The sequence below is a fragment of the Centroberyx gerrardi genome, chromosome 6 (assembly GCF_048128805.1).
Source record: "Centroberyx gerrardi isolate f3 chromosome 6, fCenGer3.hap1.cur.20231027, whole genome shotgun sequence".
In the NCBI taxonomy this organism is placed as follows: Eukaryota; Metazoa; Chordata; class Actinopteri; order Beryciformes; family Berycidae; genus Centroberyx; species Centroberyx gerrardi.
Window position 1 is genome coordinate 25,798,793 of NC_136002.1, and position 24,830 is coordinate 25,823,622.

The following is a 24,830-nucleotide window of genomic DNA, read 5'->3' on the forward strand; positions in this document are numbered from 1 at the left end:
GCAGAGCTTTGGTTGTAGCAACGTAATCTGATTATAATCAAAATTTCGTTTGCGAGTTTCAACGTAGCTGGTGTACTATGTAGCTAGATAGCTACATAAAGTTATGCTTGGAGAGAATAACGAAATAGACAAATTCGTGGATTTGTTTTCAGTATCGTAACGAACAATTATGGATGCAGTAAACGCGTTCAACATGGAGGTAAAGTTTGCTAACATGTAACGTTAATCTTAGCTCGAATTGCTAACCTAGATTGTTATTGTTCGCTGCTAATGTCTGTTAGTTTAGCTAGTAATATGTAATAGCTAACGTCAGGCACAGAAATTGGTGAGTGGGCTCATATCTTTTGGCAGTTTAGCTTGACGCAGTGGATGAGGTTGGTTTTAAAGCAAATGTGGTTGGGCTGTTGCTAGCCAGTGAGTCGCGGTCAACGAATATCTTGCAGGGCCCAGGCCTATACACGTCCGCCCATAACATTAATTATTGTTGACCTCAGGCGATGAGGGACTGTCGCTGTTAAATGAATAGGTTAACTACTGGATGTAGCCCAGGCCTGCAAAAAACAGTTGTGTGCCATGCCCTCAATTAGACATAAAATGTGCTGTAAGCTTTACGTTATCAGCTAGCGCTGCTGCTAAACTTGTTTGGCTTGTTTTGAATGTGTGTAACTCTAGGTGAAACTAGTTTGCATTACTAACCCATTACGAGTTAATTACACGTTGTTGGGACGCTTAAACAGTTTGCCTTGTGTTCACTTGGAGGAATATCTACATTGTTGTCACAACTGCATACTGCTAGTGTTGTGATACCAAGGTGCAGTTGCAGTTTCATCCTTGATTCAGGTGTTATAATCTGTATTCAGAACTAATTAGCTAGTGTAATGGCGTAATACCTCTAGGTCACATTAATAGTGTTAAAATACAAGAAAAAACATACAATACAAACAGTCAACAGTATTGTATCAATAGGCAAACATCTGTTTAAGGGATCTGCTAATTAACTATTGTCAGACTCTGACAAGTCTTTGCTATTACTGAACTCATGATGGAACAGGGCTGTGTGTGGCTGTAGCTGGCTAGTTCAGACTAATGATATCCATTTTGACTATTTTCAGTTTAAAGTAAGATAATGTTGTTTTTCAAGGTTGTTGCATGCTAAAATGTTTTACAATCGAAACTGAAAGCAATTTTTTTTCCAAAATTCATCAGTTGTTCTCCATGATTGACATGAAGCCCCCGATATCCCGTGCTAAGATGATGTCTGTAACAAAATCGGCCATAAAAGCTATCAAGGTAAAGTGAATACTGTATCATTTTCATTGTGATATTATGGCCTAGAAGATGTGGCTGTTATTAGAGGAGTGGGGATCACTAAGACCTTTTTATTTAGCTGGGTTGGAATTAAATGCTATCATGATTCACAATGCTTTGGGATTTGTTTTCGATTTGACAGACTGATTTTTATAATATGCAGTATAAAATGACCCAATACCCCTCGAAATTATTTGCCCCCTGTCTTAGTTGTTGTTATTGGTCTGTTATTGGTGCAAGAATCATGAGCTTGCGCAGGTTTTAATTTTAAAGATGCTTAAGCTCAAACTTAACATCATATATTCACCAATGTGTTCCTATTTTGGATTTGTTTGTTGTTAAAACTAAAACACCCCTAAAATGAAGGGGTGTCTCCTAACAATTTATTTGTAAATAATACAGAATGGTGAATTTTAACAACAAACAGTTATTTAAATGTTCCTGTTTCAAGTGATTTCATTTGAGGCTTCATTACTTAATACAGCAAAAAATGTTTGGCATAAAGATTATCAACGTGACATGATAAATTTGAACACTTGGAAATATAGGCTATGTGTTTCAGTTTATATGCTCCAACTAATGACTAAACCTCTTGGAATTTGTGTGCTGTTATTTCCTAAACTGGTGAAATTAAGTAGAGCGGGTCTTGATTGTTTTCAAATTACTATCAACCACCACTGGAAATGATAATTTGTCAAACTGTAGGTTACTTGGCAACAGTAGGTGATAACCGCCATTGTGTAGTCAGAGGCTAAGATTGACTTGCAGTATCCTTCTCTAGCTTGCTGATTCAGAAATACCACAGCCTTCCCCAGAAAGACCTTTGAACAGCTGTAGGAATGACTAAGCAGTTAAAACATGTAGTGCATTGGCTCCGTGGAATCTGATCTCATTATTGGACGTTTTTGGAAGTGATATTTCCAGAGTTGGCAATAAGCTTGAGAAAGACTGTGGTTAACGTGATGGTGGGAATGGGGGAGGAGACATTTTGAAGACCTTCAGAGCTCACTGTTTTCATCTGACATGCATGTAAAGAGGTCTAAAGGAAAGATGGCAAATGTTGTGACTGATGTTAATTTTTCTCTTTTATTAGCTCTACAAACATGTTGTCCAGATTGTCGAAAAGTTCATCAAGAAGGTATGTACCGTAGGACCTGTTGCCATATATTACACTTTGGAGTTCAAGATGCAGTGTGCAAATGCAAGATCTCATGAGACAATGGTAATAAACTATCATTGTTTTCATTTTTTGTCGTTTCCATTAGTGCAAGCCAGAATTAAAAGTCCCTGGTTTGTATGTGGTCGACTCCATTGTCCGACAGTCGCGCCATCAGTTTGGTGTCGACAAGGACGTGTTTGGGCCCAGGTTCTTGAAGAACTTCACAGATACCTTCCAAAATCTGTACCGCTGTCCTGAGGATGATAAGGTACTCTATGTGTATGCTTCTGATGTTGAAATTATAGGGTAACTGAACAGTGATAAGAAATGTCTTAAGCATGGTATTGCCTCTTTTCAGAGCAAAATAGTGCGTGTCCTGAACCTGTGGCAGAAGAACGGAGTGTTTGAGATGGACATCATTCAGCCTCTGCTGGATATGGCAACTGGATCCTTTGTGCCTGCTCCCTCACTGGAAGGTAAAGGAAAGAAAATATTCTCCTGTAATGCTTAGAATATCCAAACACATTTTATTCAGTTCCATTTTTTATAATAGATGAAAGGTTGTGTTTCCTGCACGAGTTGAAGAGAGCAAAAATGTTGCACTAACAACAGATAAAGATAGAAGACAGACATGTGATACAACCATATCACTTGGAAGAGTTTAAGTAAAGTTCTGAGTTGTCCACCATCTGCTTTTTTTTTTTTTTCTTTGCAAACCACTACCCACCTCCCGTATTAACTAATGTGCATGCAAAGACGTTACCTTAAGACATCCTCCTGTGTCCCAACAGGCCCCGCTGACCCCCAAGCAGAGCCACAGCCTCCTCCTGTCACTAGTGCCTCAATTGCGGCTGCTGTGCCCCAGCTGCCCAGCCCTGATGCCTTAGCTGCTGTGGCACAGCTGTTTAAGTCGTCACAGGGTCAGGAGGTGAGCCAGAAATCAATTGAAACGCTCCATCAGTTGTACTAATTATCAATCTTAACGGTTCGCGGCTAGCAAAGAATTATTAAAAACGAAATAAATAAATAGCAGGTTTTATCCCTTGAATGACCCCTCTCTCTCCTTCCACTAGCTGCAGAAAATGCTGCAGAACTTCCAGCAGGGGGAGAAAACCCTGGCAGCCACCATTGCAAACAACGTACCAGCCCATCTCCAGATGCCTCCAGCCCAGCTCAACCCATACAGCGCACACACAGAGCAGAAAAGCTCATTAGCCAAGGTAATGACATAGCCCAACAAAGCCTACTATGATCATATGCAAATTACCGTTCTTATTTAGTTGTTAACTTTGATTTGTTTATTAACATTTTTTCATAATTCATTCATTCACTTCTGCAGCAACTCCTCGACCGTTTCGATTACGATGACGAACCAGAGGACGGGAAGAATAAAGAAGGCAGTGCCCAGTCTCTGTGAGTTCATGAAAATGCACTTAAGCCCTGTTCTGTTCAGGCCAGAAGTGGAATGGACGTGTGTTGGCTGCGTAGCCAAATAGCCCGCTTCCTTTCAGCGCCCATGTTAATGGGTGGGAGTGAAGACACTGGTCATGGAGCGGTGCTTGTGACTCGCAGACGTGCTAGTTTTGGCGTGGAGTGTATTTTCTCCACGCAGATGGTGATATATATATATATATATATATCATATGACCACAGAAACACATGTATATATTCAGTGAGCAACCGAGCAGCTGTTGTTGTTGTTGTTGATTAATACATGTGCAGTAATGTAAACTCAAAAATCAACAGTCATTGTGGGTTGATGACCATCATTTCTGCCTTTGAATTATCACTTGCCTTTTGAAAATTGTCTGTTATTGAATTGTCACAAAAATCAACAATAGACGCTTAGGTGTATTTATTTATATTTAATTTATTTAATGTTACTATTTAAATAGAAAAAGAGACGTATAGGTCCTATAGGCTATATTACTATATTGGAATTTTACTATTTAAGCTTGCTGTACCGTTGTGCCGTTGTTAGTAGAAAGTCTGAGTAAAATGCATCGTTTCAATTGCCGATCAGATCGGTGATCACCTGGTCACACTGTTCGGAATCGGCCTCAGAAAACCTGTTCGGTGCATCCATACCTTTACTCTTAACACACCTACTAGTGATTGTGAGAAAGTGAGAATTGTTCTTGGTGTCGTTTTTGTAATACCCAGGTTCTGTATCTTTTTTTGTCATTACAGAGGTGTTCCAGAAAACCTGTTTAACCAGTTTCCTGGTCAGATGCCCAACATGGAGAATGTTCATCTGCATATGATGGGAGAGACTGGTGGCAACGAGGTATCCAAATTATCACCCCCTCATCACAATATCTCACTGGACCTAATCTGTCATACATATATATATGAAATGTTAACACACGATTAAAGTTATAGGTCTATTCTCACATTCCCGTATTCGGCACAGAGCCAAAATAATGGAGTTCAAAATATTCATAGTAAAGCTTGCAACTTAATTTATGAATGCTCCCAAATTTAATGTTTCGATTCGACGAGTTGCAAGCTTTAGCCTAAATGTTTTGAGCATGTGATTCTAACAAGTATGCTGCCACTGTCCAACCGTATTTGCTGTGTTCATGATGTCTATTTTTTAACTTTTTCCTGTGGCTGTCTCTTTGTTCCCTCTCAGTACGGTGGAGGAACGAGTCATTGTGAGCCGATGATGATGCCCGATGGATACCCATCCATAAACGAGGCATATTCACAATCACGGGTAAAGAAAAAACATGCTAGTTTATTAACCTGTTCATGAGAGAGTTCGGAGAGTCAATGGAGGGGGGTCTCTATTGTTTGTTTGTTTGTTTGTTTGTTTTTCAGCCTATGTAGTCAGCAGCTTCAGTCATTAAAAAAATCATGTTACAGAAGCCTTTCATCTTCAACACAAAAGCTTTATGTAGCTGAAATTACTTCAGCTAAACCTTTTACTGGATTTGCATTGTTGCCTTCCACTTGTTCCATTGTTGCACTTAAACAAGACACCAGTTTGACTTGAGGAAGACAGTTTTGTTGATTCTTTTATAATCAAATTGCTCAGTAAAAAATATCATGGCTACCTTTTTTGGCAAGGACATTTCTATTTTATGTGCCACATTGAATTTTGGACTTAACTTGTGACTAAACCTTTTTGAATTAGGACTTGTGAAGGCTTCATTAGCTTTACACAGTATCAACATAGTTTCTCATCATTGTCTTTGTAGGGAGGTTCAAGAGAAGATTTGTCTATGAGGAGGGAAGGCAGGCACAAAGCCTATGGCAGGAGATCAAGATCCAGGTCTGGCTCCAGGTAAGAGGCCGTGCTCATGGCAGATACAATGTTGTCGGTCTCAGTTACACACTAAACGAGAATTTTATTGTAATAGTAAGGTTTTGCGTCTCAGTCATATTTGTGTATTTATTCATCGTGTATAACTCAGTGTATTACTCAGGTATTTTCATGCTCAACTGATCAAATGACCAGAAAAAATAATTTTCCCCTTATGAATAAGATGATTTGGTGATGCATATATGCCCTATTCAACCACATGTTCAATGTTTTGTGTTTCAGATCTCCCAGGAGGAGAAGATCAAGGTCGACGTCCCGCTCGAGGAGGCCACGACATCGGCGCTCTGATTCTCGCTCCAGAGAACAGCGCTGGAGATCCCGCTCTCGTTCTCAGGACAGGAATGAAAGACAGAAGGACAGAGAACGCAGACAGAAAGGTCTCCCCAGCATAAAGAGCCAGACACTCAGTGGTATGTACACCTATGATTGTCAGATATTAGCCTTTTTCATGGAATTGTACAATGACTACTTCATGTAAGCTGCAGCTGGATTATCTACCCAAACAGACCGGACAGAGAAAATAAGAACCACTTTGTTCCACGTATGATCATTAAGATTTTATATTTTGACACCACATTGCTGTGCATCCACACCTGGACTCTCATTACTCATTTCTTTTACTTGCTCTTTCTTTTCATCTCTTGTCATTGACTATATGCATATTCGTGGCTCTAAATTAACTTTGTCTTTGGTAGCTCTGGCACACCTAAATATATAACAAATATAACTAGAGGCTGTCACTAATTTGTTAATGTTTGGAATGCATTCAAATCTCCTTGCAGAACAGGGGTTCAGAAATGGAAAATCAGTTTGGAAATTGTAATTCCTTTGTCCCATCATTTGCACAGCAACAGTATCCACTTGCGCAACCAGATTCCCAAAATTATATACTCTACTATTCACATCCCAGGATTCAAAATGTACCGTTATTTGTCAACAAATCCAACACACAAGCAGTAACCTCATTTTTGGGTGCATGCTGCAGCTGTTGTGAATGAGAGTGCTTTGTTTCTTATTAGTCTGGATAAGAATTTGCACATTTGCCAACAGCACATCAGAGGAAAAATTAGGAGTGACATGAGCAGCAGAAGACTGAGTAACAGCTGGCAGCAAGTAAAAGTCCTATAGTCTGAACAGGGAGTAAGTGGCAGTCCTCCTTATTTTAGTTACCTGCAGGTGATCAGTCCACCTCTCAAATGAAGTCAGCGTCAGCATAGCAAGATTTTCCCACATTTTCCAACATGAGTACTCATTAAGAACTAATTATAGCCAACATTAATCCATATAACTACCTCACTCTATTATAGCCTGTACATGCTAAATGTAGGGATGAATTTGACAGGAAAGTGTATTGAAAACAGAAAATAGTCTAAAGTCCAGTCTATCCATGACAATAAAGTTCAGTAGGATCAAAAGTTGAGCTCAACATCACTATGATTTCATGAGAAGATGAAGAGCTTTTACCAATCCCCATGAAACAGAATAGTAAATATGCCACTTGAATGAAAAAAACCAAAAAACTTTAATTTCTCTGCCCTTCCAAGATGTTGCTCATCTCGTTTTACCTGTAGTTTGCAGCACCACATTGTGGGTGGGACAACTTGACAAGAGAACTCAGCAGTCCGATGTGATGTCCCTCCTGGAAGAGTTTGGCCAGATCGAGTCCATCAATGTAAGTTTGGACAAAAATTCTTCAGGATGTCAAAGAAACTTGTAAGCCTGTATGATCTTGAGCTAATGTTGTCCCTAATTTCACCGTTGTCTCTCGCCCTTCTCTGTCCAGATGATTCCTCCGAGGGGTTGTGCCTATATTGTTATGGTTCACAGGCAAGATGCCTATACAGCCTTGCACAAACTCTGTAGTGGGTCATATAAAGTCAATCAGAAACCCATCAAGGTACATAAACCCTTAAGCAGATTGATTTCATTTCCAGTTTCATGTCTGATGTGTAGACCATGTTTTGGGGGCGATTGTTAACTTTCTGATCATAGGACATTTCATTCTTGCCTAGATTGCTTGGGCTCTGAACAAAGGTATAAAGTCAGCACACAAAAAGTTCTGGGATGTGGAGCGGGGCGTTACCTACATCCCCTGGAGCAAAGTCAAAGTAGAGGAGCTGGAGAGCTATCGAGAAGGGGGCATGCTGGACGCAGACACACTGAATCCAGGTAAACACTCAGCCATACACTCATTATAACTTAATGATTTGGTAGAGATGGATATTCAGTTATTGTGGCTTGATGGTTACAGTTTTCCTCATCTTGTGATTGTATTTTCCTTTGTGGACAGAGTGGAATCATGTGAAGGACCTCAATAAGCCGGCAGCTGTAAATGGAGCCATGGAAAGTGTACCGGCAGATGGATCAGTCGCCGCTCAAATTCAGGTAATACTAATACAGTTTTATATAAAACTCCTCTTTAATAGTCAGTGTGTGTTTTTATTTTTTGTTGTTGTGTTTTGTTAAATTGCCTTACTCTTTGGAAGTTTGTTTCACTAATCCTTTTTGTGGAGGCTATAAGGAAAATAATCGATTGTTGCATATGAGTAGCGGAGCTTATCCTAAAAAAAAAAAACAAGGACTGAACCACGCTGTTTTTCTGCTCTTCAAAAGTCAAGTCACTGTTACTTTTCTGGAGGTGTAAACTCACAAAAGTGACCTACGCAAAAGAGAAAATCTTTAATCAAATCAAAAATCTGATAGTCCTAAATAATAAAAAGTCAGAAATTCTGAGAATTATGCTTATAGACTCCTGTCCCATGAGGGAGTGATGATCTGTAAATCAAGGTATATGAAGCTTTTGTCTGGACATACTGCAAGGACAAATTAACTTGTGCTTGCAAGACTGCAGATGTTCTTGCTGAATTTGACTTGCTGAATTTGACTTGAATAGCTTAGTCAATATTGACCAAATTGTGGACTTCCTGTCCACAACATCCCTTCTAGGATATCTTTTCATCAGTCAAGGTGTGTGTATACCAGATTTGGCACTATTATAATTGAATTTTGGACTGTTCGATCAACTGCTGTTCTGCCTTTAATGAAAATTAGGGTATTTACTATGTAAGAGGGCATTTTCATTATGTCACTTACTGTTTCAGATCTTTCCGTCACCCAATAAGCATGTATATCAAATTTGGTGCTTTTATCCAGTGTGCCACAATGATTCAGATAAGCTCCTCTACTGATAGGCATTATATTCATGAATGCTTCTCCTTCAGTTCTCATTTGAAAAAGTATTTGAAACTTCACTCCGTAGTCTTGCGCTGTGCAGTCTAAATTATTCCAATAAAGTGGGAATTCAACAAAAGAAACTATTACTGTGGTATGTGAAGAGGGATGCTTTTTTGTTCATCCTTTCTCCATTTTCAGTAGCAAGTTCTATTACCCAGAACCATTATCTCACCATGGCCACGGTAGCCTCATGTTCAAAGTCATAGAAAGGTTTATATTAAATGCTTATTTTCACATCCTATCACAAATGACATTCTTGTTAACCATCCATCAGTGCTTGAATGAGACAAAGACCATACTTTGCTATAAATTAAACAGTTTCTTGGAAGAGCATCTGCCCAACTGTGGTGGGTGTGAACCCTAAAATCATGAATATGCAAATCAATAGTGAACTTGCATGAAAGCTGAGTGGTGACACCAGCCAGCAATAAATCAAAACGTGAATGTAGTATTTGCGACAATTCATCGTAATCTAATATTGTTAAGTCAAAATCTGTTAGAGAATCAGCTTGAATCGGCTATGTATTGTTAAAATCAAAGTATACAAGGAAAAGGCAAAAATCAGGCTCGTCATGAAGCTGAGAAATAGATAAACTAGGTTAAATAGTATACGGTCCAATTAGACTGTCTGTTAACTACCATACTGAGCAGGCCGGCTAACCTAAGCACTTTACTTGGAAATGAATGTACTTGGAAAGGTTGCTTACATGTCTTGGGGTCGTGAGTGTCTGACCATTGACAGCCGGTGGGACTTTGGCTCGCATTTGGAGGAAGAGTTTCTAAGTGGGAGACAAGGTAAGACTACAGTACTGCTAGCAACATGTTGAGCGAAATAAGCCTCCTTTTGATGGAATCTGCACTGCAGATGTACATTTTGGATGATGTTTGAGCATCTATTTTTGGGTAAAAGGGTAGTGTCTCACTAATGGTACAGCAAACAAGGCCAAGATTTTACCTGTCATTGTTTACGATGGGGTGAATGGCAACTTGCAACACACACAAAGAGAGAAAGTTTAATGTCCATCATAATTTCAGGGTTCTCCCCAGCAATTTTTCAACAGAGTGGTGCTCAGGCCCCGGATGTCTGCAAAGTGGGCACTGGGGCAAGGGCGGTTGGCCATGTAATGTATAAGGTGGAGCTTTGGCATTGTCATTCCTCCTTAAAAGCCATTTCCTGTATTCTAGGGCCTTAAAACACAAAAAGAGAGCCTTTAGACAAAGAGGGTTAAGAACCAGAAATCTTGACATTTAGGCAAATAATCATTAGAAATTAATTTAAATGTCAAGCAATGGTGTCTTCGCGTAGTAATAAGCGTAGTTATGAAAATGAACTCCAAATAGAAAATAAATATCAAATAAAATAACTACGTTGTTTTCTCTCCCTCTCTCTCTCAGTATGTACAGTATGTGTGTGTGACCCCCATAACGAGTTAGGTCCTAGCTGATAGATTTAGTCCGTCGCCTCGTTCTCTCAACTTCGAAGGAACTTTCCGTGTCTGCTATCGCTGAGGCGACTTCTGCCTGTGGAAGAGCAGGGCTCGCTCTCGCACTTTCCTCCTATCGACCTGTGCATTTACTGTTTTGGTATTTTCTACTGGAGAAAGAGTTTCGGCACATCTGCCGTGGACTGCGTACAGGTTTGTTTTTCCCATCCGATCTTAACAAAGTATATTAGAAATAAAACATTTCCAGTCGCAGGTGAGGGGGAAATGGTTACACAGTGGTGCAAGTGATCAAAGTGATGCAGCGCCACTTAACTTTCTTAAGGGAGAACCCTGCATTTAGAATGAAATATGGTTTGATTTTTGATTGGCCCTCATGATGATCGTTCATAAGTGTCTCCTGTTTTCAGTCTCACCCATTGAAACCCCACTAGTGAGGTAAAGGGAAGAGACAGGACAATCTTTGAAGAGGATTTGCTTGAAATTGCAGTATTTATTCTTCCTCTGAGAATTCCTTTTGTGCCCAAGACAAGAGAACAACAAAATGAGTCAACACAAAAGAAATCACTTGTCATAGTTGCCTATGCCTTTAAGCCTTTGAAGTAGTTTCACAAGGGCAAAACTGATATTGTCATTTCATCTTTTGAAATTAGCTGCTAAATCTTTTGTCATTCAAAACTTTACAATTTGAACTAACTTGAATATAACCAAATGCCATGGGCCAAATTAGGGTCCTTGTCCTAATGTCCTCTAGCGTAGTCAAGATGTTGCTGTAAATCAGCTGTATGGTATTTGGGGAGAAGCCCGGGTTACAAGCTGTGAAACAGTCCTAGTTCATCACTGCTGAATTTTGAAATTTGGCCTTATTGTTACCACAGTGCTATCACTACAGTGCCAGGGTCAGCGAGAGGCAAATGCAGGTCAGTCAGTCAGGGATGAGACACTTCACTCTATACCTGCACTTTCTCAATCTTTGTCATGGTTTACAGCACTCATCTTCATGTATGTTCTTTATTGAGTAGTATCTAATTATTAAAAGGAAGTAAAAGTTGTATTATTGTGAAAATTTAGCTTAAACCATGAGTCTTCACACTTTAGCTGCAAACCATCACCTCCCGCAATCCTCTTTACATATTTAGAAAGAAATATAAGTTATTGCCACATAGAGTTCCAATCCAGAAACAAGGAGAAGGGAAGGAGCATTTTCGTTGTTTAAATTGCACTAGGCAATTTTCCACAACAGCCATCGGCCATCAGCCATTGAAGGAATGATTCCTTTAAAACAACTGAAAAATGCTCCACTGCTCTTGTTGTGTTTGCGTTGCGTTGCCTCCGATGGCTGCGTCCAAGCTAAAAAGATGGCGAGGTTCAATTCCCGAGGGCTGACACACACGTTCTCCCTCATTGAAATAAAGAGAAATAAAGCTGATATTGGTTGTTTTCTGATGTATGTTCTTTCCGCCGTCAAAAGTCAAAAAAACATCACTTGCCCTGTGGCGCAGGGAGAACGTCAGATTGGCCCAACGCTGATAGTGGAGCTCAAGCGTAACATGACGCCAGTAAACTGCACAAAACGGCCTCATGTTTACCCACCCGGCCGGTCTGTGATCGCTTTATACCAAAGGATACTAAAGGGACAAGCCAGGCAAAAGATCCGACATTGATGAGTCCAGATTTCTCTCGATGGAGCGCTTGCTCGCTGCTGTTTAGGAGCCAGTTCTGTTTTTTACTCTTAAGCTTCGATTTGTCACTTCCTGTGCACAGAGAAGATTTCTGGCCTGTGACCGTACCAGACACCAGAATTCCATTTTGGCAAATGGGATGCAGCATCTCAATTAGGCGGGATGGGGCGCTCTTCTCTGTTATTCCTTGATTTAGATTGATAAAATGAGTGGCTGTTCACATAAAAATCTTGCCCAGTGACAAGTGCGTTTTCATTGGATGTCCAGAGGACAACACAAATATGTCGTATTTATTGTCCAAATACAAAATTTATGACAGCTTTTGTAGGAAAAGATAGAAAATGTGAATTCGGAATTGATGGAGAGCCTCCTCTTATTGTGTCCACCTTGCCCCTCTTTCTGGTCGTGTGCTTCCCTTCTGATTGTATGTGTGCTCTGTGGGACTGTACAGAATCTGTTTCCTCCCAAACATTCTGCCTAAGGCGCTCTGATTAACTGCTTTGGTACAGTAAAGCTGCCGTAGAATTTAGATAATGCGTTGACATGAAAATAAGCATTGTTGTGCATGTGAACATTGCATGAAGGCCTTTGGTATTGTAACACATCAGCTATCAGTCTTTTTAAGCTGTACTGACATTGATTTCCATAACATCACTCTGATAAGTTTTGTGGCAGCCATCTTGCATGTACCAGCCAAATGAAGATCCAAAAATCTTGATTTAAAAGGGAATGCCCTTTTTATATAATTTTAATTCTGTGGATCCCAAGACATGGTGTTTGAAATTGAAGTTCCATTTCATAGGCTAGTGACACTTACTACAGCCATCAATTTTTCACAATGATGAACAATAAATGGAGGGCAATGTTTGTGGTCATCATTTATGTTTTTTTTTTCTGTCATCAATGAAAAATCACTATTTTCAGAGAATTCCTCTCTAATATGGTAACATATGACAAAAGTTTGAATAGGCAACACATTAAAATAAAGCTCAAAACCAATTGATATTCTAGATATGGACATTGAAAGATGACGTATCTGTCATGGTCAATTTTATATAAATTGTGCTCTATGGCCTCAGACTATATTTTTGCCCATATTTTGTCCATACTTCTGTCATCTTAATGTCACCATCATACATGGAAGTCTCATCTCTGTGACATGTTGGTGTCATCAGACACATGCACACGTTTAAAAGCAGCAGGCGGCTTTATGTTTGTTCCGTACTCCAAAATACATATGTGAAATCTTCTCATGATCCAATATGCTTACAATAAGCAGAGCTGGCTATCTAATGTTGGGTCATTTTTATAAGCAGTCTATAACATAAGATCATCGATGTTAACAGTATCTGTCCCATCACTTATCATTCATAACAGAGCTTTTTAGAAGAATAAACTTTTCAAGATACTTGGTGATGATCATCTGTGCCTTTAGGGATGTTGTTTCTCTACCACTGTGTTTGCTGAATACATGCAGCAAACTTGGACTTATGTGGTGAAATATTGTAATTTTTTGCATGTTTAGTTGGACAAAATAGCCCAAAATTGCCCCATTTCAGATTTCAGATCTAATTCTTGGAGGGCTCTTTCCCATCTAAAGACCATCTAAAAGCATAATTTTCAGCATATCATATTAAGGGCAGAGGTTAAGTGCAGTGGTTTGAGCTTCTTCATTTTAGTACATATTTGCAGATGTACCCAAATCAGAGATCTATGTAGGCTATAATGACGGTATTGGTTTTACCTAGCCAATATTGATCTTAGTTTGTGTGTCATGTGCAAGAATAACAAAGAATGAAGAAAAACAAAGAATTTAGAGAAGAAATGCATGGAGGACCCCAAGCGTTCACTTTGCCAAAATATTCGGTTGCTAGAAATGTTTGGATTTTAGCAGCTCTGTGTCTAACTAACATTAGGTTAATCAAGGACTTGAGGGCAAGTATGTTCCTTCTTTCTGTCTGCGTTGAAAATGATAGAAATCACAGAATTCTCCAACATCTGTCAAGAGGAACCGATTTCACAGAACTCGGGAACTAAAGTGTTCTTATCATAATTTCTTCCTCATTCAAGAAGATTGCTTTGGAATAGTCAATCTCCCTGGATTTTCTCTCTTGGGTCAGTTTTGCTTTTTCTTGCAATGCATTTCTTTCCCACTTATTACCTAAACACAGACTACGGTATAGACATGCACATTGAACCTGTGCTGGTGTCTACATAACATGGATGCTTTTGCTCCAGCCATAAGCAGGACTGGGAAATAATGACATTTCTAGACAGAAAATCAAAGTAGTCTGATAAAAACATCGCTGTTGTTGTCATGTGAAAACCTTGTAATTCCAATTTTGGTGATTTTCACATTTTAACTTCAATTTAAGGATTACATGTTGCTCTGTTGGTTGAGAATATTCTACGACCCTCGGGCTTTTGAAATCCTTTGGATAAACTAAAAAATGCATCAACCTTTGTGATCAAGCTTTTTTCTGAGTTCCTGAAATGTTGACATTTTAGAGATACTAGGTTTGGTGATTTTCACATTTTAACTTCAATTTAAGGATTACATGTTGCTCTGTTGGTTGAGAATATTCTACGACCCTCGGGCTTTTGAAATCCTTTGGATAAACTAAAAAATGCATCAACCTTTGTGATCAAGCTTTTTTCTGAGTTCCTGAAATGTTGACATTTTGGAGATACTAGGTTTTCACCCGAGAGCAACAGCATTTGTCTTGTCCAGTATAAGCATTTTATGTTGTAATGAAACAATGAACATCACGGTTTAACAAAAGTTTAGTTGTAGTCTTGCAGATTACTATGTCGTTGGACTTTAGCTTCAAATCAGGGATGTCATCACACTTGTGATGTCCATTTTTAGGTCGAACATGCACAACTGCACAAGTGAGTCTGGCATGGCAGACGGGTATCAAGGCCCATTTGTATGGGCTCAGCATTGCATTAGAAGGTCAAGGAATTTAAAATTACCCCCTACATGCTGTTTTCTAGAGGTACCTTCCTATGTTATGATGTGCCCTTTATGTAGGAAGTTACAAATTACACATGGTCTTGTCTTCCATTTAAATGGCACTTGTAAATTCAGTATACTGAATGCAATGCCATAAGCTAAGCTTCACTTTTTTCATTAAATCGTTCAGACAATCTAGCAAGGTAAAAAAAATAATTAAATGCGAATATGTGTGAGTAGAGTACCAACCAACAGTCAAAACAAGCTTTCCTATACAACACTAGTTATGTGTCTGAAACCTCAGTTGCTGTGGATATGCAAAGAACTATTGTAGTTGATCAGGGAACATCTGTATTTGCCAACACAAGTAATTCGCTGTGCACTTTTAATTAATATATATTCACACAATAGCATGTGAAACCACTAACAATGGCAGCAATCAGTAAAAATAACTGGATGTTCTTAGATAGTTCTGTGCATATAGGACATCTCTCCTTCAGTGGGAAACAGTCTCTCTGTCAGGAGAAAACCTCTCATCTCCGACTTTGCAGGAACTAAGAAAAACAGCCTTGTTTTTAGCTTAATGACAATGCATTTTTGAGTTTATGGAGTGGGGTTTTCAACCCATATATGACCATTTAATCCTTCAATTGAATTGAAAACCTGAAAATCATTAAATTGGAGTTATGAGGTTTCCACACAATAGCAAAACTTTAATGAGCAGGGGGAAGTCAGTCCCATCCTATATGTTTAAGGGTGGATGTGACTCAGTCAAAAGGGCTCTTATTTACAAAATTAACATATTCTGTGGATTGAGTATTCAAAATTACCTGTATTATTAGTATTTGTCAGTAGATTTGAATCGGACATGTTATTAAACTAAGATGCCGCTTTTTTTCCTAGAACTAAGATTCTAAATCATACTCATTGATAACAGATCAGAACATTCTCTTACCCAAAAGTCTGCATGTTGGTTCTAGATTGATGACAATATATTTTTTTATTGTCTGCATTTTCTGTTTGCTGAAATGGCTTTTTCAATATGAGGCAAAATAGTGCTTATTTGGATTTTGATTTTCTTAAAGATTTTACATTAAACAGCCCAGTCAATGTTTGTGAATATGAACTTCTCTCTCCGCAAGGCAGAAACTGGAACAGAACTAAGAAGAGTGAGACTCAGGAGATGGCATCAAGTAGCAAAAACTGGAGCTGCTCTCAAGAGAAATAATTGGCAAAGGAGTAAAATTGTGGAAAAAAAATATATATATATAGTACATTATAGTAGGGATTTGGTTCAGAACTGATATGGCTGCTCTAGAATATATGAAACTTATTTGTTTATGAAAGCAAAATTGCTATTCCATTTTTATTTACATATGGGGCAGCTCCACGTTTTACATCTTGAAGATGTCACAGGCCCTCTGTTCATGTTCACATACGTATATTGATTGGGCTGATTTAGACCATAGGTTTAGCATAGATTATTTATTATGTAAAATCTGAGTGGTGCTCTTCTTTCAGTCGTTTCCAAGTGAAGTGACATTACAAGGAAAGACTTCAGGGATAGACTTCAGTTACATCCTTTAATACAGCAGTAGATCCATGTGTGGAGAACACCAGACTCCCATGAGGCCTCACCAAGGTGAGTGTTCATAGAAATGAGGTCTGGATATTGGAGTTCCCACTCTTGGACAATACTGAGGAATGGTTGAAAGGTAATGAAAGGCTCATGCACACTGAAATGGACCTGACTGTGAACATTTCCATGTCTACATCCTTGCTCTCTGGATAATTTAGACTCTCAGGACTAGAGGCCAATTTTTTTTCGCAGAGCCGCCTCATTAAGCTCTTTCCCCATGTCATATAAGCGGTGGGTATAAAGAAAGAAGAAAGAACAAAGGACCTTTGGAAATATTTTCTTGCCTTATGGCAAAATTAAGTTGACAAGAGTGAAAGCACTGAGTTGGTAAGCATCAGAGATACTTGTCCTGATCAAAGATCCAGTGCCCGGCTCCCCGGCTCGTGGGCTTTCCTCAGTGGGATTTACCTGCAGGATATTGGAGCGGCAGGTATCCTGTATTCTCTGCTGATGGAGTCAGACACCAGGGTAAGAACAGACCCCTCTGTTGCTGCTCCCACAGTACTGCACCAGGGCTGTTGTGTGAAATGTGAGCTGCTATTCCTTTCCTTAAGCTTTAAGTATGTCCCTATACTAGTTGAACAGCATGCATAAGAATAGTCCCAAATTTATTTTTTTTTTTTTTAAAGTGACATAGCTGCCAGTTAATCCTCATTTTATGCCAAATTTAAATTTTCTCTTTTTGTTTGACTTCATTGCTATAGTTTGGTATGTGTACATTTTTTTCTGCAGGTTGTGGAAGTATATTGCTAGATCTTTACATCCCGTTATTATCCTGTAATTTTGAATCATTTTGGTGTAAGGTCATTGTTTTTGCTATTGGATAATCCTCTATAGAAAGACATAATTTTCTTTTGCCCTGCTGCAGTTTAATGAACTAAATTGGACACCTCTCTTCCACACCCACAATGCTATAGTCAATTTACGGCAGATTTTATGGATGTCAGTTTTAATGTGAATAGTTTTCTCCCCAGGTCCCCTCTCCATCACTGCAAACCTTTCTAAAGTTGTAGCGCTGTGAAAAGGCTTTTCTAGAGTGATTGATTTATGATTAATTAGTGACTGATTTTGTTCAGTGACTGTTCATCATCCCAGCACACGCAATTAAGACTTGTTTCCCTGTTGGAATAGAGATAAGGTGCTTTCCATCAAAGGGGGGATTCATCTGGCTGTTATGCAGACATAAGACAGTTTTATTATAGCTGTTCTGCTTCATTTCTATATACATACATGTGTGTCATTGCAATAATTAATCAACAGGAGAGTTTTTTTTTGTCCTGATTTGTTGTAATGGGAGGTTGGAGCTTTCCACATTTTGAAGGATAACAGCAGTCGTGTTGGTAGGCGGGGGGGAGGGGGCTTACCATGATTCTACCTCTCATATTGCATTATATATCAATAACAAGGTTGAAAGGCAAACACACACTATAGACTGTGCCTGTGGCCAGCCTTGACACACACCACCAGATGAAAGACAGGGGAGTCTCAGGGAGGAATGCCAAGGCAAGACACCAAGGCTGTGTGTAGTGTGAGATGTGAAGAGGAACTTGTTCTCAATGACCGTATAACAAACATTTCTGATGCATTCCTGGAGGCAAAAATGTCGTTTATGTGAAGCAGCACATTTGGAAGATTAAAGGTTTCCTAGGTTGAATTAATACTTATTAATTTACTATTTATTAATACACATTATTTCCATCCCCCCAAAAATATACATACTCATAAATACCGAGCAATGTTAGTTGAATCAAATTAATGGGATGAAAGTTTACATTTTTAGCAATGCTTTGGTCATTAGTCCTATTATTCCATAATATCTTTAGGATTACCGTGCATTCACTGGTGAAGCACATACAACATGATGAATATGGGTTTCCAATTTTATCTATTACAGATTTGATGTTTATTTTTCTGAGTTCTTGCAATAGAAGTTAGTGCCTGTGATTCTGTTAACTTTCCAAATGATAGTGACATAATTGCGCAGTGGTTTGCATATTAACATTTCTGGCTAACTAACAAAGCTCCAACCTTTTAATTTGTATGATCTGCCTGCAACAATATATACTCTGTGAAAACGTGTGATTTATACATTTTTGGCTTTTCACATCTTGAGATGTGCACATACAGTATATGAATGTGATCAGGAAGTTATGTGGAAAAACAAAACAAGGGAAAAAATACACCAAATCAAACTCATTTTTAAAAATGACTTTGTTACACCATATGTTTGAAAAGGTCTTCATAACCCAAGCTTTGAGTTCTCTGAATATAGCATTGTTCATAACCATGATCTCAGCTTAGAGGTCTGGTAAACAAACATTCATATCTGCATTGCTTTAAATTCATGCTTCATTGATAGTTTTGATATTTTGTTCCTGTTCAAGTCATTATTTGCAAGTCCTACAACATTAATAAGTCCCTTGAAATGGACATTGTGCTAATAAAAATGTCATCAGCTACATACTGATTGGGTTTGATTATAGTAATTACTATAGTGCTGTGTATGGCAATTCAGTGACATTATCAGTCTTTGAAAATGTGATCACACAAGAATTTTTACCTTACCTGTGTTTTCCCCCGTTGTCAGTTTGTTTGTTGGTTTGTCAGCAAGATATTTCAACAAATTTGTAAACAACTTTCCATCAAATTTGGTGGACAGACAGGCCTTGTGCCAAGGAACAATTGATTCGATTTTAATGGTGATCCAGATCTGGGGTTTCTGCCATTAGATGGTTATCTTATTTTAGCCACAATTATGGAACCAGTGGAGATAGAGCCTTGATTCCAAGTCTCAAGGGTGAAGAAATCTATTAACTTAAAATTTAAGTGATAGGAATGATGTCTCTGGGTTTAACAGGAGGTTGGAGAATTGTTCAGCGTTGGCAAAGGTTTGCGCTTTCCAAAAGTCTTCTAGTTCAACAATTTGCATGTAGCACCGGTCCCCCTGCAGTACCAACAGCCGCCAACAGCTCCACCTTGCTGTCAGTACCAGGAATTGAACTAGCAATGTTCCAGTTATAATGACCCCCTCTAATGCCAAGCTTCTTAGCATATTCACTAATCTTCACATGTTGATTTGCACTGTATGCAACTTGAAAAGGAACGTTTATAGCATTCAAGAAGGGGGACTACGCAAGACTGGCAAATGACAGTATAATTCAGTTACAATTTGAGAAAACAACCGTAGCTGCAAACCCTACCTGTTTGTCCCCTGGTTACCCTCTCTCTCACTCACTCACTCACACACACACACACACACACACACACACATACATACTATTAAGCATGAAATCATACAACGCATCTGTGGGCATGATTTGCAGTTATTGTATGCATGGGGTAAGTAACCAGGCTGTAGGTAACAGGCTATATATTTTCTTGCAGCACTTGATTTCAAGGTGGAATACAGGATGACTTTATAGCTAAATGAATGTTTAGATCCTGAGCTGCTTTACCAGCCGAAACATATTTCCCTCCCACCACAAATCCTTGTGTTCCATAGGAAAACTAGCAATGAACCACCTCAGTACTGAAGTGACCTTGTATATCTTGAGGCATGATGGCTGGAGGACAATTTTTTTTGGTTTGTACATTACCTCAGGGCCGAAACAGTCAGTCACCCACGCCATCATCCAGCTATTCTATACTCTGTCAAAGTACTATAGGACCGAGGTCATCCAGCCCCTTTAAAATGCATTGTCATGCAATAGGAGGTATTTTGTGTTCGACAGGGTGTCTCAAAAAAAGATCTAAAGAATCTCAGGTTGTTAACAAGTCATAAACTTTATGCAGTGTTGTATATACAGGGTAAACACTCAAATATCTATTGTATATACAGAGTTAATACCCAAATATCCAAGTTCATTTGTCTATATACTACACTAGGCTTAAATTGAGTGGACTTGCTGCAACTGCCATTTCCCCAGTATGTTTAAAGATGTATAACCAGAAGCAAAAGCTGCAAGTCTGCTCATTTTCATCTTTTAATCAGTAAGACAAATCTCATGAGTATACAGCTAAAAGAAACCAATTTCATCATACAAAGCTTGCAATGAAAATCAGTTTTATTGGGAACAATGTTTTCACTCTCCCAGGTTATCATAACCTGATGAAGGTCTTTGTACCAAAATGTTCCCAATAAAACCTATTTTAATTGCAAGTGAAATGGACGGTGTGCAGGAGCTTCTTCCTTTCAGTTGTTCACATTCAGTCCTCTGCTACGCACCTGTTTTTGGAACATTCAGGTGTGCAAAAGTTCTACCGTATCATACAAAGCTTGACTTAAAAAAAAATGGGTGCGTGTGTAGATCAAGGGGCTGCCTCGTACTGTGAAATCAGGACATGTTGATATAGTTTCTCCTTTGAGCAGTTCATCACTTGAAGGCTTTCTTCCTGGTTTGACTTTAATCTTAATTGGGATGCCACTGTTTGTGTTTGTCTTCCAGGTGCCACCAGTTCAGCAGGCAGCAGCCATAGGAGGTCTACCTGCTTTTCCCGGCCCCATCATGCTGTCTCCAACATCCATGCCTCCAAGAGGATCCCCTTTCATCCCCGCAGGATTTGACCCCATAAAGTTGCCACCAGGTCAGACATGTATGAAATCAACTATGATTTTTCAAGTGTCACCTAATGGTAAAATGTGAGAGCATATAACCAGGTTTGGTTAAAATGTTTACTCTTTGGACTCGAGGTAATAGTATATGAAAAGATGTATATTTCAGTATTTTCACCATGATTGTTCTTGGCTTGATGTTTTGGCACTTGTGCTTCCCTTTAGCAGGTTTTTCACCTGCTGCAGCAGGAACTGGAAAAACCACAGAGGAGTCCACCCAAGATCCTAATGGAAATAACGGCACATCCTCAGACACAGGCAGCGACAACCAGCTGGGATCTCCAGGAGCGCCGATGATGAGCCTGCCAGGCCCGGTGGGTCCCAGACCGGGTATGCCGCCCCTGCAGCACCCCCCCGGCATGCCAAGCCCTCATCTACCGCCGTTCCTCCCGCCTCCAAACATGCCACCCATGCCCCCTCAAATGATGCCCAGAGGACCGATGTTTCCGCCAGATCGGTTCAGGATGCCCATGCCCTTTGCCCCCCGCGGCCCTCCCTTCCAGCCACGGCACCCTATGGGACCAGAGGGCATGGACGACAGGGAAGGGGGGCATTTCCGAAACGGGAGGCCGGGGTTCGGGTGCCCACCCTTCCACAGAGGGAGATGGTAGAGCTTGGGTGAACCATGGACCTGAGGGGAGAGAGGGTGATGAACCACTGTGACAGATACTAATAGTGAATATTAGGATATCTAGTTTCATCGAGGACTGCTGTGAACGAAATTATTCCAGAAACGTTCTATTTTATACCCCCGGAAACAGTTTTTTTTAGTATCAAACAAACTATGAGAAACAAAAGAAGTGTTTTGAATGTGGTCCCTGCTAATAACTCTTCCTACTTGAAGTCCACCAGAGATGAGACTGTAAATACTGTATATGCTTGTAGCTGTTTGATATCTTTTTGTATATTTGAAGTCGTGTAGTTTATGCTTAGGTCTGTAAACTTGGTAGTTGGAGGAAAAAAAAAGAAAAGGCAAAGTCTGTATTTTTATGGCTTATTCCCACCACAGTTGTTTTGTGTATGGAAAGAAACAGAATGAAAACCTATTACTTAATACCTTTTGGTATTTCAATGTTTGTTTTTAGTAAAATGCCTTTGTACTAAGCCAATTTTCCATGCATCCCTGTTTTCATCAGAGAATCTGCATTTGATTTATATCATTTGACACAATGAGAAGTGATTTCATATCCTACCAGTAGAGGGTAGAGTAAACCTTGTTACCATGACCAACCTCTGTTGTACGTTAAGGTCACACCTTGTATCATGTGCTATGAATATTAAAATGAAGGACATCAAAATTATCACCCTGCAATCGGTACCCAATCGGGTTGTTTTATTGATCTTGATCAGATGTTTCTAAGAAAACTAACTTGGGGTTAATATGTTGTGTAGACTGTACACTCCTGGCGGCAAATTACTGGTTAAAAGCAATTCTTTAACATCACTGTAAATCTTCTGGGACCTGCAGTGGAACTGACACAGCATCGTTAATCTGCATCTGCAATGTACCTGCCTATGTGATGATAAACGTTTTTCCATTCATTTTAATATGATAGAAATTATTTTGTGATAACGGTTTATGGTAGCTTAATCAGGATTTTTTTTGTTTTTGTTTTGGGTGTTAAAATGTAACTCACTTATAGTGTCACTGTCATTTTCATTCATACAGTTTATGTGCACATTGATTAAAAGACGTTGACTTGCCTATTACGTTGTTCTGTGCTTGTGTGTGAGAGCGAGAGGTGTGTGTGTGTGTGTTGGGAAGGGGGGCGCATTGACTCAAGACTTTACACTGCACCAACGAGCAAATACAGAATACATTAGGTAAAAAAAAAAAAACTGATTTCGCTATGCATGCTCAGGTTATGGCATAAATAACGCACTTCAACTAATCATGTTGTGCACATCACAGATGCCGATCCGAAAAGGTAAGCTGCCAGCTGATTGGCTGAAACAATAAGTAAGTGGCATTCTCGTGATCCATTTGCACGCGGTCTCCAAGGGCCGCGTGCTCCTCCCCTCTCAGCGGTGTGGAAACAACACGCATGGTCCGTGGACAGACAGACAGACAGGCAGGCAGACAGACAGACAGGCAGGCAGGCAGGCAGGCAGGCAGGCAGGCAGGCAGGCAGGCAGGCAGGCAGGCAGGCAGGCAGGCAGGCAGGCAGGCAGGCAGGCAGGCAGGCAGGCAGGCAGGCAGGCAGGCAGGCAGGCAGGCAGGCAGGCAGGCAGGCAGGCAGGCAGGCAGGCAGGCAGGCAGGCAGGCAGGCAGGCAGGCAGGCAGGCAGGCAGGCAGGCAGGCAGGCAGGCAGGCAGGCAGGATTCAGGGAGACGGATGGACAACAGCAGCGCGTGAGACATGATTTTAATCGTCGGGACCGGGACGTCAGCACCAGCAGTCCATGGCCGCGGTGACAGGTATGTAACGAAGAAAAACGATGCATGTTGTGCCGATCATGTGAAGGATGAATTAGCTCGATGTCCGATCATGCTTCCCCGCGGTCCTAGCGCCGTCCGCACGACCGCGTCACTCAATCATACAAGTTTATGAGACGAGACAGACGGTGCCGCACTGAGACGTTTGCTGCTGTTGAATAGGCAAATTGCAATTAGCTTGTTTTCTACATGGAGAGTCCGGCAGCTGACAAGTTGGTGTCGTTCGCCACAGTCAAACATCAGTGATTTGGCCAAAACAGAGATAGCATGTCATTGGAATGATTGTGGACATGGCCAGGCAGGGTGAACGTTTCTCCAGACATTTCAGATGCCATCCCAAAGACAGCAAATGCGTATCTTGCCCAGCGGCACTGCTGACTAATCTGCTTGTTAACAGTAGAGGATGATGCTGGCTAACCAAGGCATGTGAGGAAAAACAGGCATGGTAACCTGTCCGCGTTACCTCAGCCGGAGTCAAGGTGTTGGTGCTCTCTGGTGATTACAGGAGTCATTTCTACAGTGCGGAGCGTGCGGGAGATAAAACGCATGGCCCTCACTATTAGGTGAATTGTTGCATGAAGCAGAGTTATTGAATCTTGCACAATGCATTTGTTGCCCGCGTGACAGTGCGTTCAGCAAAAACATTGCTGTCTTCACACCCTGTTTTACTAAACAGGTCATGCGCATTGCTTCGAGTGAAAGGCGTAGCTCATCTGTGCAGCTGCATATCACTCAAATGACCTCAAGTTTGTTGCAGCATCACTATATTGTTGGACCTCACATGTTGTATCGTCGTCATATTGTGGCTAATATATGTCCATAATAGTCATCATGGCCTGATAACAGGTAGGCAGTGCACAGGTGTATCTAAGGCAGAGAATAGCACTGTGAACGGTAGGCTACTGATTACCTATAGCAGCCTATAGGCAACAGTCTTGGCAGGACGAGGCCTAATGCTGCGTTCAGGTTATATCGGAGGAAAGTGTTTACATGCTCAACAATCCGAATCAGTTTTTATTTTCGAATTTAAAATC

At 40.1% G+C, this 24,830-nt stretch overlaps 2 protein-coding genes across 3 annotated transcripts in view; both read left to right on the forward strand.

Moving 5' to 3' along the window:
• Nucleotides 1-4: 4 nt before the first annotated feature.
• Nucleotides 5-23,031, forward strand: LOC139931279 (SR-related and CTD-associated factor 4-like). 2 transcript variants are annotated; one of them, XM_071924751.2, is made up of 18 exons: nt 5-199; nt 1,207-1,290; nt 2,402-2,446; nt 2,574-2,735; nt 2,826-2,943; nt 3,259-3,395; nt 3,541-3,687; nt 3,807-3,880; nt 4,658-4,754; nt 5,103-5,186; nt 5,671-5,756; nt 6,018-6,205; nt 7,367-7,467; nt 7,579-7,692; nt 7,808-7,964; nt 8,086-8,180; nt 21,194-21,332; nt 21,526-23,031. In XM_071924751.2, exons 1-18 carry the CDS (start codon nt 170-172, stop codon nt 21,969-21,971), a joined length of 2,304 nt encoding a protein of 767 aa, XP_071780852.2. In that variant the 5' UTR covers nt 5-169; the 3' UTR covers nt 21,972-23,031. The 2 variants fall into 2 exon arrangements, with proteins under 2 accessions (XP_071780852.2, XP_071780853.2); XM_071924752.2 differs by having other exon boundaries at nt 21,529-23,031.
• Nucleotides 23,032-23,718: 687 nt separating this feature from the next.
• LOC139931284 (rho guanine nucleotide exchange factor TIAM1-like) overlaps nt 23,719-24,830 on the forward strand; it is a 53,835-nt gene continuing 52,723 nt past the window's right edge. Inside the window, exon 1 of the mRNA XM_071924757.2 lies at nt 23,719-23,778. The gene's annotated coding sequence lies outside the window, so the exon portion shown is untranslated. The remainder of the gene's footprint in view (nt 23,779-24,830) is intronic.

Bases quoted from the DNA above. Each gene is read 5' to 3' on its own strand.
- LOC139931279 (XM_071924751.2), top strand. From the start codon at position 170: ATGGATGCAGTAAACGCGTTCAACATGGAG. The intron at 1,291-2,401 runs GTAAAGTGAATA...CTCTTTTATTAG, and splicing joins CGGCCATAAAAGCTATCAAG to CTCTACAAACATGTTGTCCA. The intron at 8,181-21,193 runs GTAATACTAATA...TTTGTCTTCCAG, and splicing joins CAGTCGCCGCTCAAATTCAG to GTGCCACCAGTTCAGCAGGC.